The 12567-nt window shown below is 42.4% G+C and overlaps 1 protein-coding gene across 9 annotated transcripts in view; it reads right to left on the bottom strand.

Annotated features, from left to right (window-relative positions):
- AKAP7 (A-kinase anchoring protein 7) overlaps positions 1-8973 on the bottom strand; it is a 157436-nt gene extending 148463 nt beyond the window's left edge. For 7 of the 9 annotated variants that reach the window (XR_013416209.1, XR_013416207.1, XR_013416208.1 and 4 more), the window contains exons 1-2: positions 8697-8973; positions 4886-5017 (exon numbers count right to left, since the gene is read on the bottom strand). Coding sequence is in view for 5 of the 9 variants with exons in the window: in XM_077999425.1 (XP_077855551.1) it covers positions 4886-5017; positions 8697-8961 (397 nt within the window). In the remaining 4 variants the exon portion in view is untranslated. Of the gene's footprint in view, positions 1-4885; positions 5018-7267; positions 7343-8696 lie in introns of all 9 variants that reach the window. The other 2 variants (XM_077999427.1, XM_077999426.1) reach the window with 1 other exon arrangement.
- Positions 8974-12567: the final 3594 nt, after the last annotated feature.

Below are 12567 nucleotides of genomic sequence, written 5' to 3'. Positions count from 1 at the left end.
CTATTCCCAACAGCAGAATGACTCTCCATCCTACTTTCAGATGCAGAACAGCAGCAACCCAAATGTTTTTCTGGACGGTTTACTGGGTTTATAATCAACTGACCCACAACATTTCCCATGTAAACAGCAAAGACCCCATCCAAGTCAACCACGCACTAAGCTGGATTTTCTACTAAAACGTGTCCACCCTATGGAGGTTGTACTGTCTCCTCATCATTTCCTTTTTTGTTTTGTTTCTTGAGACAGAATCTGGCTGTGTTGCCCAGGCTGGAATGCAGTGGCACAATCTCGGCTCACTGCAGCCTCCGCCTCCCGGATTCAAGCAATTCTCCTGCCTTGGCCTCCCTAATAGCTGGGATTACAGGTATGTGCCACCATGCCTGGCTAATTTTTCTATTTTTAGTAGAGACGGGGTTTCACCATGTTGGCCAGGATGGCTTCAAACTCCTGCCCTCAAGAGATCCGCCAACTCGGCCTTCCAAAGTGCTGGGATTACAGATGTGAGCCATGGCACCCAGCCTCCCCATCATTTCTAAAAGATTTCCATTGTACAAACACTTTGGATATTTTACTTCTAATATACTTTTACATTCTCATATTTAGTTCTAATGCATGTTATCTTCTAATTTTTGTTATAATATTCTAAACTATAACCCTAATAAAAGTCTGTTCTTAAAAACAAAACTAACCGAAACACATAAAGACCCATCTCACCCAACCAGACCACATGCTGCCTAATCAAGATACCACACTCACACTGAAGGCAATGCAGCTGACAATCGAGACACTATCCATTTCAGGGGGAGTTTTCCTACTGCCAAGGATTCCCCTTCCCATGATGTTTTGTTAGCGCTACTTTCCTCATTGCTCTGCCAGGGTGTCTATTAGCAAGAATTTCTTGGCAGTTAACTCGCAATTTCCACACGCCAAAGAAAACTGAAGGAACCACAGGCAACAACCAGCAGCCTGAGAATTTTGAGGTTGCCATCTACCGTGGAGGAAATGAGTAGACTGATTACCAAATGTACAAGAAAGCCAAATTCAGTCCATTGAAGCCACAAACTAATTATATTGTGTTTCGGGCACAAACACTATTATTATATCTTTCTTATGGTTTAAGGGTTGGCAATAAAACTCTCAGTTTTTGTACATTTCTATAAAAATCTCACTTCAGAAAAACTAGTTAGTAGTTTCTGGTTTGCAAAGAATTTTACTATTTGTTCCTTAGTGTTTTAGTAAATGCTATCATAAAAATGAGAGAGTAAGTTGTACCCAGATAACTAACGGGTATGTTTCAAAGGTTTTATAAATAACATTTATTCATTATTTTACATTTTTAACTTCTTTATTGCATACATTATCTCTTTTTAGCCATAAAGTAACACTATGAGATAAACAGGAGGGAATTTTTATTCACACTTTAAGTGTCAAAGGTCCAAGTAGACAATGAAGTAACCAAAATTTAAAACACAAGTTTTCTGTTTTTCCCTTTGTACCACACTGCCCATGTATAAGCTGGAGCCTGGAATTTTAAATCCATCTTCCCACAAAAGTAATATAATACATGGTGGTTTGGAGTCTAGACTAATCCACAAAGACTTTTAACTCATAAAGCCTGAATCATCAAAAAGCATATATATTAGTTAAAAGTAGACTTTTGTGGACTGGCCTAAGCCCCTAATATACATAGATAACATCATTTCTTTGGTAAAAAATACACCATATCTTAGAGAGAAAAGACCCTGTTCATAATGAAGAACTGGCCATCCTTCCAATGCACATCCTCTGAAGAAACAGCTGTTGCTTTCAGAGCAGGAATGAAATGCATGCCACAAACACATCCAGCCCCTTCCTTCTTTCTCATCCCAATGGCTATTAATCTTCTTACCAGTAGACACACAAGAATATGGTGGCTACAGAAATACTATTTGCTCTCTGGGATTCTGGAAGTATCTTGCTTTCTGTCGCTAGTAGAAGCTATGTGTTCATATACACTAGATATATGTAAGATATGTATAAATCAGAAGTGCCTATAGCTGGAAGAATGAACAGACTCACCTCTTGTTCCAATCTAACTTATGCACTCCAATGGGAGTGATTCAGAGACTAGAACAAGGCTCAGAGGGAGAAGTGCAGGTGAGTAAGGTCCATGGTGGGCACACAGGGCATGGTTATTCATGAGAAGTCTTCTTTATTTACATCCAAATTAGAGAAAGTAGTGAAATCAGAAAGAAGTGATTGAATTTTTAAAATATATTCATTTTATTTGCTCAACAAGTAGGAAATTAAGAGGAAAACATTAAATCCTTGCTATTCTCTTTTTTTTTTTTTTTTTTTTGAGATGGAGTCTCGCTCTGTCGCCCAGACTGGAGCCCAGCGGCTCGATCTCAGCTCACTGCAAGCTCTGCCTCCTGGGTTCATGCCATTGTCCTGCCTCAGTCTCCCAAGTAGCTAGGACTACAGGTGCCCGCCACCACACCCGGCTAATTTTTTGTATTTTTAGTAGAGACGAGGTTTCACCATGTTAGCCAGGATGGTCTCAATCTCCTAACCTTGTGATCCGCCCGCCTCGGTCTCCCAAAGTGCTGGGATTACAGGCGTGAGCCACCGTGCCTGGCCACTATTCTCACTTTTTTCTAAGAGTATCTTCCACTTAACAGGTATGTAAATTCTTCAGTGAAGATTTCCCCAACAGCTGTCAAACTCACAAACATGGTTCTTCTCTACAGGGCAGTTGCAAAGGAAAAGATAGGAAATACCTCTTCCTGATTCCTTTTCCCCTTGGATTATGGAATGGGAAAGACTGCTTAATAAAATACCAGAGACTTAATATGTTTTAAGTATCACACCTCCCCAAAATACAAGTCAGGTTTACTGCCTCCAGAAGACAGTGTGATAAAGAGTAGTGTGGTTTCTGAGACTGGCTAAGCATCAGAATCACCTGAGATGTTTAAAAAAATTTTTAAACAAAAAGATTCCCTGGTAGGAGGCAAAGGTTGAAAAAGAAGAATCTGTGCTTTTACATCGCTCTGTAGAAAATTCTGATGTTCAGATAATTTCAAGAGCCCTGGATAGTTCATACTCATCTTCCAAGCCTCTACTCTCGACAAACACCTAGGAAGGCTTCCTTAACACCCTCTCCTCGCACACCCAGGTTAGACGCCTCCCTGCACACATCCTCACGCCACGCACTTCCAGAGCAGCCTGTACGGCATTCATCTGACGAGATGATAGCTGTCAACAGACTGGCTCCCCAAAGAAGCTGGGAGCTTTTGGACGTTCAAGACTGTCATGTGTTTTAACATTCCCAATGTCCAACACAACGCCTGGCTACAAATGTCCATCAAAGAAATGACTAATAAATCAGAAACCAGATTCTGTAACTAGTTCTTTCCCACTGTGTGAATTTAATTTACTTAACTGCTCTAAGTCAGTTTTCTTTTCTCAAAATGAAGAGACTAAAGCAGATGATTTCTTATGCCACAGAGCCCTAGTCATGAAGAAAGCATATCAAACCACGGCAAGGCTTTATGTAAGACTGCAAACAGCTGAATGGCACAGAGTATGTAGTCAATAAATATTTGAATATACTGATGCTTTTCCTTATTTTCCTCCCCACAAGTAACCTGGACAATAGTCAAATCTTTAACATTTTCAGTGGAGGTAAACCCAAATATCATGGACAGTATTGTTTTTACAATGAAATAAAACAGATTTTTTTTTAATTTATTTATTTTACTAAAATAAAGATGGGGGTCTCGCTATGTTGACCAAGCTGGTCTCAAACTCCTGGCCTCAAGTGATCCTCCCATCTCAGCCTCCCAAAGTGTTAAAAATACAGGCATGAGCCACCGCATCTGGCCAAAACACATATTTGGCTATTTATGTAATTCCAGCAGTATTTCAATCAAGTAAGCACTGTTGCTCTAAAGTTTGTGAATGAAACTCTCAAGGACTGAATCAATCCAATACATGAATATTTAGTTAAAAGTTGACCTATTCTCAATATTAGCCTGTTGAGCTCCGTTGGGGCAGTGATAATTCCCATCTCGTTCACTGATGGACCCTCCCAATGCCTAGCAAAGTGCTTAGAGGATACCAAACAGCTAGTAAACATGTGTTAGATAAATGGGTACTGCTGAAATCAACAGTGGCTCCACAATAATCAAGGGCATTATCTAGCCCATTATTTTCAGAAGTAGCTTATAAACTAAAGAATGAGCTGGCTCAACATTTTGTGAGACATGTCAATATTATCTGTGATTATTTTATCACAGATTATTATTATACATGAATATAATAATATATTATTATACCAATAGATATCTATATTATAATATTATATATAGGGTAATATATATTATATAATATAATATATAAGATTATAATAATATCTATTTAAAAACTATTAAATAAAAACAAAACAAAACTTGGCCAGACACAATCATTCACATCTGTAATTCCAGCACTTTTGGAGGCCAAGGCAGGAGGATGGCTTGAGCCCAGGACTTTGAGACCAGTCTGGGCAACATGGCAAGACCCTATCTCTACAAAAAAAAAAAAAAAGTAGCCAGTCATGGTGGCACACATGGCTGTGGTCCCGGCTACCTCCCACCAGGAAGTTTGAGGTGGGAGGATTGCTTGAGACTAGGAGGTCAAGACTGCAGTGAACTGTGATCACACCACTGCACTCTAGCCTGGATGACAGAGGGAGACCATGTCTCAAAAAACTAGAATAAATAAATGAAATGAAATCAAAATTAAAACTCAAAAACATAAGTACTAAAAGTGAAATAACTTACAAAGAAAAAAATATATAACATATATACAACTAAATTTACTACTCATTGCTTTTAAATACATGTTTACTTAATAAAGTACTTACTTCTACAGTCATCCTGAATATCTACAGTAGCAAATGGCATGTCTACCAGAGAATCCATAGTATTGGCTTCAAATTCCTCCGACATTTTCTTTTTTCTTGATTCATTTTCACACTCATTGGAATTAATTTCTCCTTTAACATTTCACAAACAGAAAAAAAGGATTATTTAACTTGTTATTTTTTAAACTTATATCCTAAATGAAAATAACTCAGCTAACTGAATTCAATATAAATTAACAGCTGTTAAGAAAGTACCACTTGTGTTCAAATATATCATAGTTATAAACATTTATACCACATTATATATTTTTGTACACACTTATAAAGCTTTAATCATTTTTTAAAACACAGTATTCAACGTATGATTAGATGAAAACTGAGTCAATCAGTAATCCTCAAGATCTTTTATAGCTATATTTTAACTGTAAAACTACATATTTTTTCACATACCTTTTAAAACAACCAACAAGGTTTTGTCAGTCATTCTCATTCTTATTTTTAGCAATATCACTTATATGCTCTTATTTGTACAAGTTCTGGCCTATAATTTTTTCTTCAATAAAGACTTTCAAGTTGTTTCTCTCCATCTTGACATTTAACACTGGAAATTTAGTTTAAAATACATGGTTCTAAGTAATGCTTTTCTGAAAATTCAATTATTAAGAAGCAAATGATCTTACAGTTTCCCTAACTCCTCTCCCATGGTCATGTACTAACTTTAAAGCCATATTTCCTATTTAGTCTTTTTTTCGTTTTGTTTTCTTGCTATGGGTAGAACAATCTTATACCTTGGGTGGAGGTAAGAGAAAGAAGGTGTATGTTTAAATTGATAAAGTTAATTGCTACATTTATCAGATGGTAGTCTCCCCAGTGCCATTATAATCCATGTCTTTATTGACAGACACAAATGCTGTCTGAACTAATAAGATTGAACAGATCCTGGAATACTAATATAATTTTTACTCTAGATATTTACTAAAGATTAATTTACCACTCAAGATATTAAAGAAGTCCTTTAATTCACTGTCTTGTAATACTCTATTTTGAGATATAATATCTGTAAAACATATTCCATTAAGAATATGGCTTACAACATAGCTATGATGATAGGCCATAGTTAACATACATGCCAGAAAACATAAAATTGTATTGCAATTTGATTAATCTCTACTATTGTTCACACACCCACACCCCTGTTGTATTAGTCCATTCGCATTGCTATAAAGGAATACCTGAGGCTGGGTAATTTCTAAACAAAAGAGGTTTATTTGGCTCCTAGTTCTGCAGGCTGCACACAAAGCACAGTGCCAGCATCTGCTTTAGTGAGGGCCTCCAGAAGCTTAAGATCGTGGTGCAAGGCAAAGGGAAGCCAACGTGTCACATGTCAAGAAAAAGAGCAAAACAGAGAGGCAGAGATGCTAGCCTCTTTTAAGCAACCAGATCTCACATGAACTCATTATCACAGAGAGAGCACCAAGGCATTCATGAGAGATCTGCCCCCATGACTCAAACACCTCCCACCAAGCCCCACCTCCAACATTGCGGATTACATCTCAACATGGGATTTGGAGGAGACAAACATAAAAACTATTATCATTCTGCCCCTGGCCACCTAAATCTCACTGCAAAATATAATCATCTCTTCCCAATAGTCCGCCAAGGTCAACTCATTCCAGCATTAACTCAAAAGTCCAAAGTCTCATTTGAGACTCAAGGTAAGTTTCTTCCACCTATGTGGCCAAGGCTAAACAGTATAAACTGCTTGTAAATGCTGACAACTATGCTGAATACATTCATATGTTTCTCATTTCTGCTATTCAAACGTTTCAAAATTGAATATTACCTTTCTAAGAAAAACAATACATACATTTTAAGTACATTATAAAACCATACCTTTAAATATATGCTAATATTAAAATATAGGTGAAGCAAATGACTTCATCAAAAATAGGCCAACAGGGCCGGGCAAGGTGGCTCACGCCTGTAATCCCAGCACTTTGGGAGGCCAAGGCAGGCAGATCATGAGGTCAGGAGATACAGACCATCACGGCTAACGCGGTGAAACCCCATCTCTACTAAAAATACAAAAAATTAGCCAGGCGTGGTGGCACACACCTATAGTCCCAGCTACTCAGGAGGATGAGGCAGAGGAATTGCTTGAACCCGGGAGGCGCAGGTTGCAGTGAGCCGAGATTGTGCCACTGCACTCCAGCCTGAGCAACAGAGCGAGTGTAAAAAGGGTATGGACAGTCGCCCACTGTCACACAAAATGCAAGTTTCCTATCTGGATAATAAATGACTACTCAATTTTGCTAAGTAAGTCTCTCATCACTCAACTAGGTAAATAGTAAATTTATCCCAGCTGAGCAAGTTGCCTCACACCTGTAATCCCAGCACTCTGAGAGGACTGCTTGAGCCCAGGAGTTCAAGCCTGGGTGACATGGCAAGATCCCGTCTCTACAAAAAAAAAAAAAAAAAATACAAAAATTAGTCAGGCATGTTGGCACGGACCTTGCAGTCCCCGCTACTTGGGGAGGCTGAAACAGGAAGTTGGCATGATTCCAGCAGATCCAGGCTGCAGTGAGCCATGATCGCGCCAGTGCACTTCAACCTGAGCAACAGAGCAAGACCCTGTCTCTAAATAAAAAAACAAATAAATAAGTTTATTCCTAAGAACAACTAGAAAGGGCCAAAGGCATCCATTCTAGTCCTGGCTTAGCTACTAAAAATAGTATTAACATCTTACACGTTAGTAAATGTTGACTGCTGCGTAGAAATCAACAAGTTACCTGACCTCCAGGCTTTCCTTTCCTCCTCATAAAAAGGGAACAAAAGTACAATCCAAATTATTGAGGAGAAATGGACAAAATAAGTTAATAATGTCCGAAAATGGATGAAAGGAGGAAGTAACCTCCACAAACATCTTAAACTTTATATGAGTATAGAAAATATACAGATATGCTAACAGGATCCTGAATTGCAAGGCCACGGCACTTAAGGAACTGGAGTATGGCTCTTTTCTCCTTAACAATTTCCATTCCCATGCGTTTCCTAATTGCAAAAACTCACTGTCATCACTCCATTCACTTAACAATTGTAAACATATTTACATGAGTTAACTGCTATTTATATAGCACACGTTAACGTTTTTATGCTTTTTATACTCTTGTATGAGTTTATCCTATGAAAATCTTGCAGAGGAGCACCTTTTCTCTAATTGGTTTGCGGTCCCTTTTACCGAAAGTCCAACCCCTAACATGCTCCACTCACAAAGTTCAATTCACAACAAACGCTGACCCAAACTGGAATTTCATCCCGGGCGCTAGTATAGACTTGGCGCCAGTTTTAAAATTGGTCATGTTCAAACCTGGCAGAAAATCCTAAATGAGACAGTATGGTGGTTCAGGTGCTTAATATTTGTGATATAAGATACAATCGAGATTTTACTAGGTTTTGTTTACATTTACTCACATCGACACCGTCAAAAGCAATGTGTATTGGCATTAAGTTTGTGCAAAGGGTCACAGGATGAGAAAGGGAAAAAGAAAAGTGAAACTCGGGGATGGGCTCATACCCCCGCCTCCTGTCGGACCCACAATGCGTGCATTAAAACGCTTCGCTACAGGCAACACCGATGTACACTCGGTTGCACCAGGCTCCTCGGTGCTACCCTGAGTCCTTTCTGGAAGGAGGGAGACTCGGAGCAGGGCCGGCGCGGGTCAGGCCCTCCCAGAGGTCGAGCGCAGAGCGGGTCCAAGCCCCCGCGGCTCCTGTCGCCCCCGCCCCGGCCCGCTGGACAGCCAGGTCTCACCCGCTTCGGCGCGCTCCATGGTCGTGGCGCATGCGGGCGGCGCGTATGGGCTGGCGGCAGCGGCGGTGGCGGGCCGCAAACAGGGGCTGGAGGAGAGGTTGAGGCCAGGGCGGGGCCCGGGGCCCGAGGGTAGTGCGCTGGGCCGGGGCGGGGTCCAGCAACAGGCGGCGTGGGCCCGGGCAGCGGAGGCCAGGCCTGCGGAAGCGCGGAGCTTCCCAAGCCGCAGCCCCCGCGGCAGCAGCAGCAGCCGCCGCAGCGCCGGCATGTCAGGCCAGACACCGGAACCAACCGGAAGGGACCGACCCGAGTCGCCGGCGGTACCCGGATTCGAGCGAGAGGCGCGGCCGCGCTCGGGCAGGGCGGGGGAAACTAAGGCCGGCGACTGCGGCGTCACGGCAGCCCAGGTCGTCTCGACTCTGCAATGCAACGCTGGGTCCTGCCTGCCTCCCGAGCCCCGCGGCCTCCGACGGCCTTATAAGCCCTCATTTATATCCCGTGGCGCAGCCTTTCCTGTCCCACGCTTTCAGGGGCGAGATTGGGACTAGGATGAAAGAATTCTCTGGCCCGGTGTCTTTTGAAAACCCATGTACTTAGTTTTGCAATCAGGGTTCTGATTGCAGAATATTTGGGAATAGCGAAATGTACAAGAATGAGACCTTGTAATTCTGTATAATAAGATACTTTATTTACCTTACCTTTAAAAAATACAAATTGTGACAAAGTCTCTAATTTTTAACAATGTTATGTTTAGACATTAAGAGGAAACCAGTTGCTGGTTTTTGTAGTGTAAGGTACTGCTGTGAGTAAATTGGGAGAAAAAGCAATTTACTTAGTTTAAAAAAAAATAAAAACCTTTCACTTGAAACAGAATGCTATTGGGATTGGTTTTAGTGCAAAGAAACCAGGGGACAAAAACATTAGGTGCATCCGTCCACATATTAGCACTTTTTGTGAGTAATAACACTTCGCTTATGTTGAATGCATCCTAGAATAGGGATGGAAGAAAAGACCCCTACACAGCCACAACAGCTGGCGTAAAGGCTGCACACTAGAAGTCAGCAAACTAGTTACTCTGATTTTCAAATAATTTTAACACGTTGAGTATTTGATGCCCATTTATGGGCTGGTAGAAAAGTACAACCAGTTCCCCTAATATTTATTTAATACCTGAGCTCTGTGCTGAGAATGTGCAGGTAAGACAGGTCTTTTACTTATGGAGCTGATCATGTAATAGTGAGAGGTGACAACGTGCTAGCAGCCCTCGTGCTCTCGGCACCTTCTTGACCTCGGGGTCCACCCTGGCGGCACTTGAGGAGCCCTTCAGCCCACCACTGCACTGTGGGAGCCCCTCTCTGGGCTGGCCAAGGCCTGAGCCAGCTCCCTCTGCTTGTGGGGAGGTGTGGAGGGACAGGCGCAGGCGGGAACCGGGGCTGCGTGCTGCGTTCATGGGCCCGCGTGAGTTCCGGGCAGGGTAGACTCCAGGATCCCGCACTCAGAGCGGCAGGCTGGCTGCCGACCCGGGGCATTGAGGGGCTTAGCACCCGGGCCAGCAGCTGCCTAAGGTGTGCAGGGTCCCCCAGCATTGCCAGTCCCCCCACACCACACTCTAATTCTCGCCAGGCCTCAGCCACCTCCCCACAGGGCAGGGCTCAGGGCCTGCAGCCCATCATGCCTGAGCCCCTACCACACGGCCCAAGCCTCCCCTATGGGTGCCACCCTTGCTCCTGGGGTGCAGTCCCATCAACTGCAGAAGGGCTGGGGAATGCAGGCGTATGTCTAGCTAAAGGATTATAAACGCACCAATCAGCACTCTGTGTCTAGCTCAAGATCTGTAAACGCACCAATCAGTGCTCTGTGTCTAGCTAATCTAGTGAGGACTTGGAGAACTTTCGTGTCCAGCTAAAGGATTGTAAATGCACCAATCAGCACTCTGTATCTAGCCCAGGGATTTTTAAACGCAACAGTCAGCACTCTGTAAAATGTCAGCAGGATGTGGGTGGGGCAAGATAAGGGAATAAAAGCGGGCTGCCCCAACCAGCAGAGCAACCTGCTCGGGTCCCCTTACACTCTGCCGAACCTTTGTTCTTTTGCTCTTTGCAATAAATCTTGTTACTGCTCACTCAGGTTCCTGCGGTCTTTATGAGCAGGAACATTCACCTCATGTGAGGGTCTGCAGCTTCACTCCTGAAGCCAGTGAGACCAAGAACCCACCAGAAGGAAGAAACTCTGGACACATCTGAACATCTGAAGGAACAAACTCCGGACACGCCATCTTTAAGAACTGTTAACACGCACCGTGAAGGTCTGCAGCTTCACTCCTGAAGCCAGCGAGACCATGAACCCACTGGAAGGAATGAACGACTGCAGATGCGCCCCCTTTAAGAACTGTAACACTCACCGTGAAGGTCTGCAGCTTCAACCCTGAAGTCAGCGAGACCACAAACCCACCAGAAGGAAGAAACTCCAGACACATCTGAACATCTGAAGGAACAAACTCCGGACCCGCCATCTTTAAGAACTGTTAACACTCACTGTGAGGGTCTGCAGCTTCATTCTTGAAGTCAGCGAGACCAAGAACCCACCAATTCCGGACGCAATAGCAGAGAAAGAAACATAAGTAACTGCAGAAATAAAAGCTGCAAAAATGTGGTCCACATTCATAGTGAAGAGGATGAGGATATGCCACCCCAAATATGCCACTTCAGCATAAGGATTAATCTTGAACTGAAAAGAGTTCAGAAACTAAATACTCAGGAACAACTCTGACCTCCCCCTTTCTGCCGAAAAGCAGGACATAAATTTCCCTTTGTAAAGGTGACATAAATTTTTATTTTTAAAGCTTTACTGGGCCAGGCAAGGTGGCTCATGCCTGTAATCCCAAGACTGTGGGAGGTCGAGGCTAGTGGATCACTTGAGTCCAGGAGTTTGAAACCACCCTGGGCAACATAGCAAAACCCCGTCTCTACCAAAAATACAAAAATTAACCAGAGGTGGTGACCCACATCTGTAATCCCAGCTACTCCAGAGGCTGAGGTGGGAGAATTGCTTGAGCCCAGGAGGTGGAGGTTGCAGTGAGCTGAGATGATGCCACTGTACTCCAGCATGAACAATAGAGCCAGATCCTGTCTCAAACAAAGAAACAAAAAAGCTTTACCACTCACCCATATCAGAAAGAGGAGAATGAGTCTTACCTGAATAACAAACCCATACATTTTCTAGTAACCTTCCCATACCACAAATAGGCTAAGCCCCCTTTTCCTTTGTCTAGCCTCTTTACACTTTATCATCGTTAAAGTGATATAGAAGCCCCCAGTTCTAACTGTCTCTTTGGGATTTTAGTTCTTTCCTGTGAAGCATCTATGTGCGTGTGCAGTAATCCTTTTCTCCTCTTAATTTGTCTTTTGCCAATTTAATTCACACAGTCCAACCTACTGAACTAAATGGACAGGAGAAAGATTTTTCTGCCCCTGCGGTGTGTTCCAAGAGATACATGGAAGTTAATTATCTTACCTCAGCAGAGGTATCAGCCCAAATGCCATATATGTTTCACCACCAGTATTATGAATATAGAGTCTTACCAACACCTCCCATGTGGAGGAACATTTGAATTACCCAAGTCTGAAAAAGGAATTTTTCACAGAACTTTTAGAAATAACAGGGAGAAAGGGAAGTACAAGGTGAACCTTGGACATCTTCTTGTGCCAAAAAGCAAAGACAAATGGGGACTATCAAAAACACAAGAACGAGCTGGAAACATCTTTCTTTGAGCAAATGGGAGATAATCTGACATCGTAGAAGGATAACAACTGATTATAATAACATACTTGAGTACAAAATCTATACACCCATAATGATATTCAAAAAATGAGGA

This window comes from Macaca mulatta, chromosome 4 (assembly GCF_049350105.2).
Source record: "Macaca mulatta isolate MMU2019108-1 chromosome 4, T2T-MMU8v2.0, whole genome shotgun sequence".
NCBI classification, from domain to species: domain Eukaryota; kingdom Metazoa; phylum Chordata; class Mammalia; order Primates; family Cercopithecidae; genus Macaca; species Macaca mulatta.
Note: the sequence above shows the minus strand (reverse complement) of the source record. Positions and strands in the feature narration are given on the sequence as shown.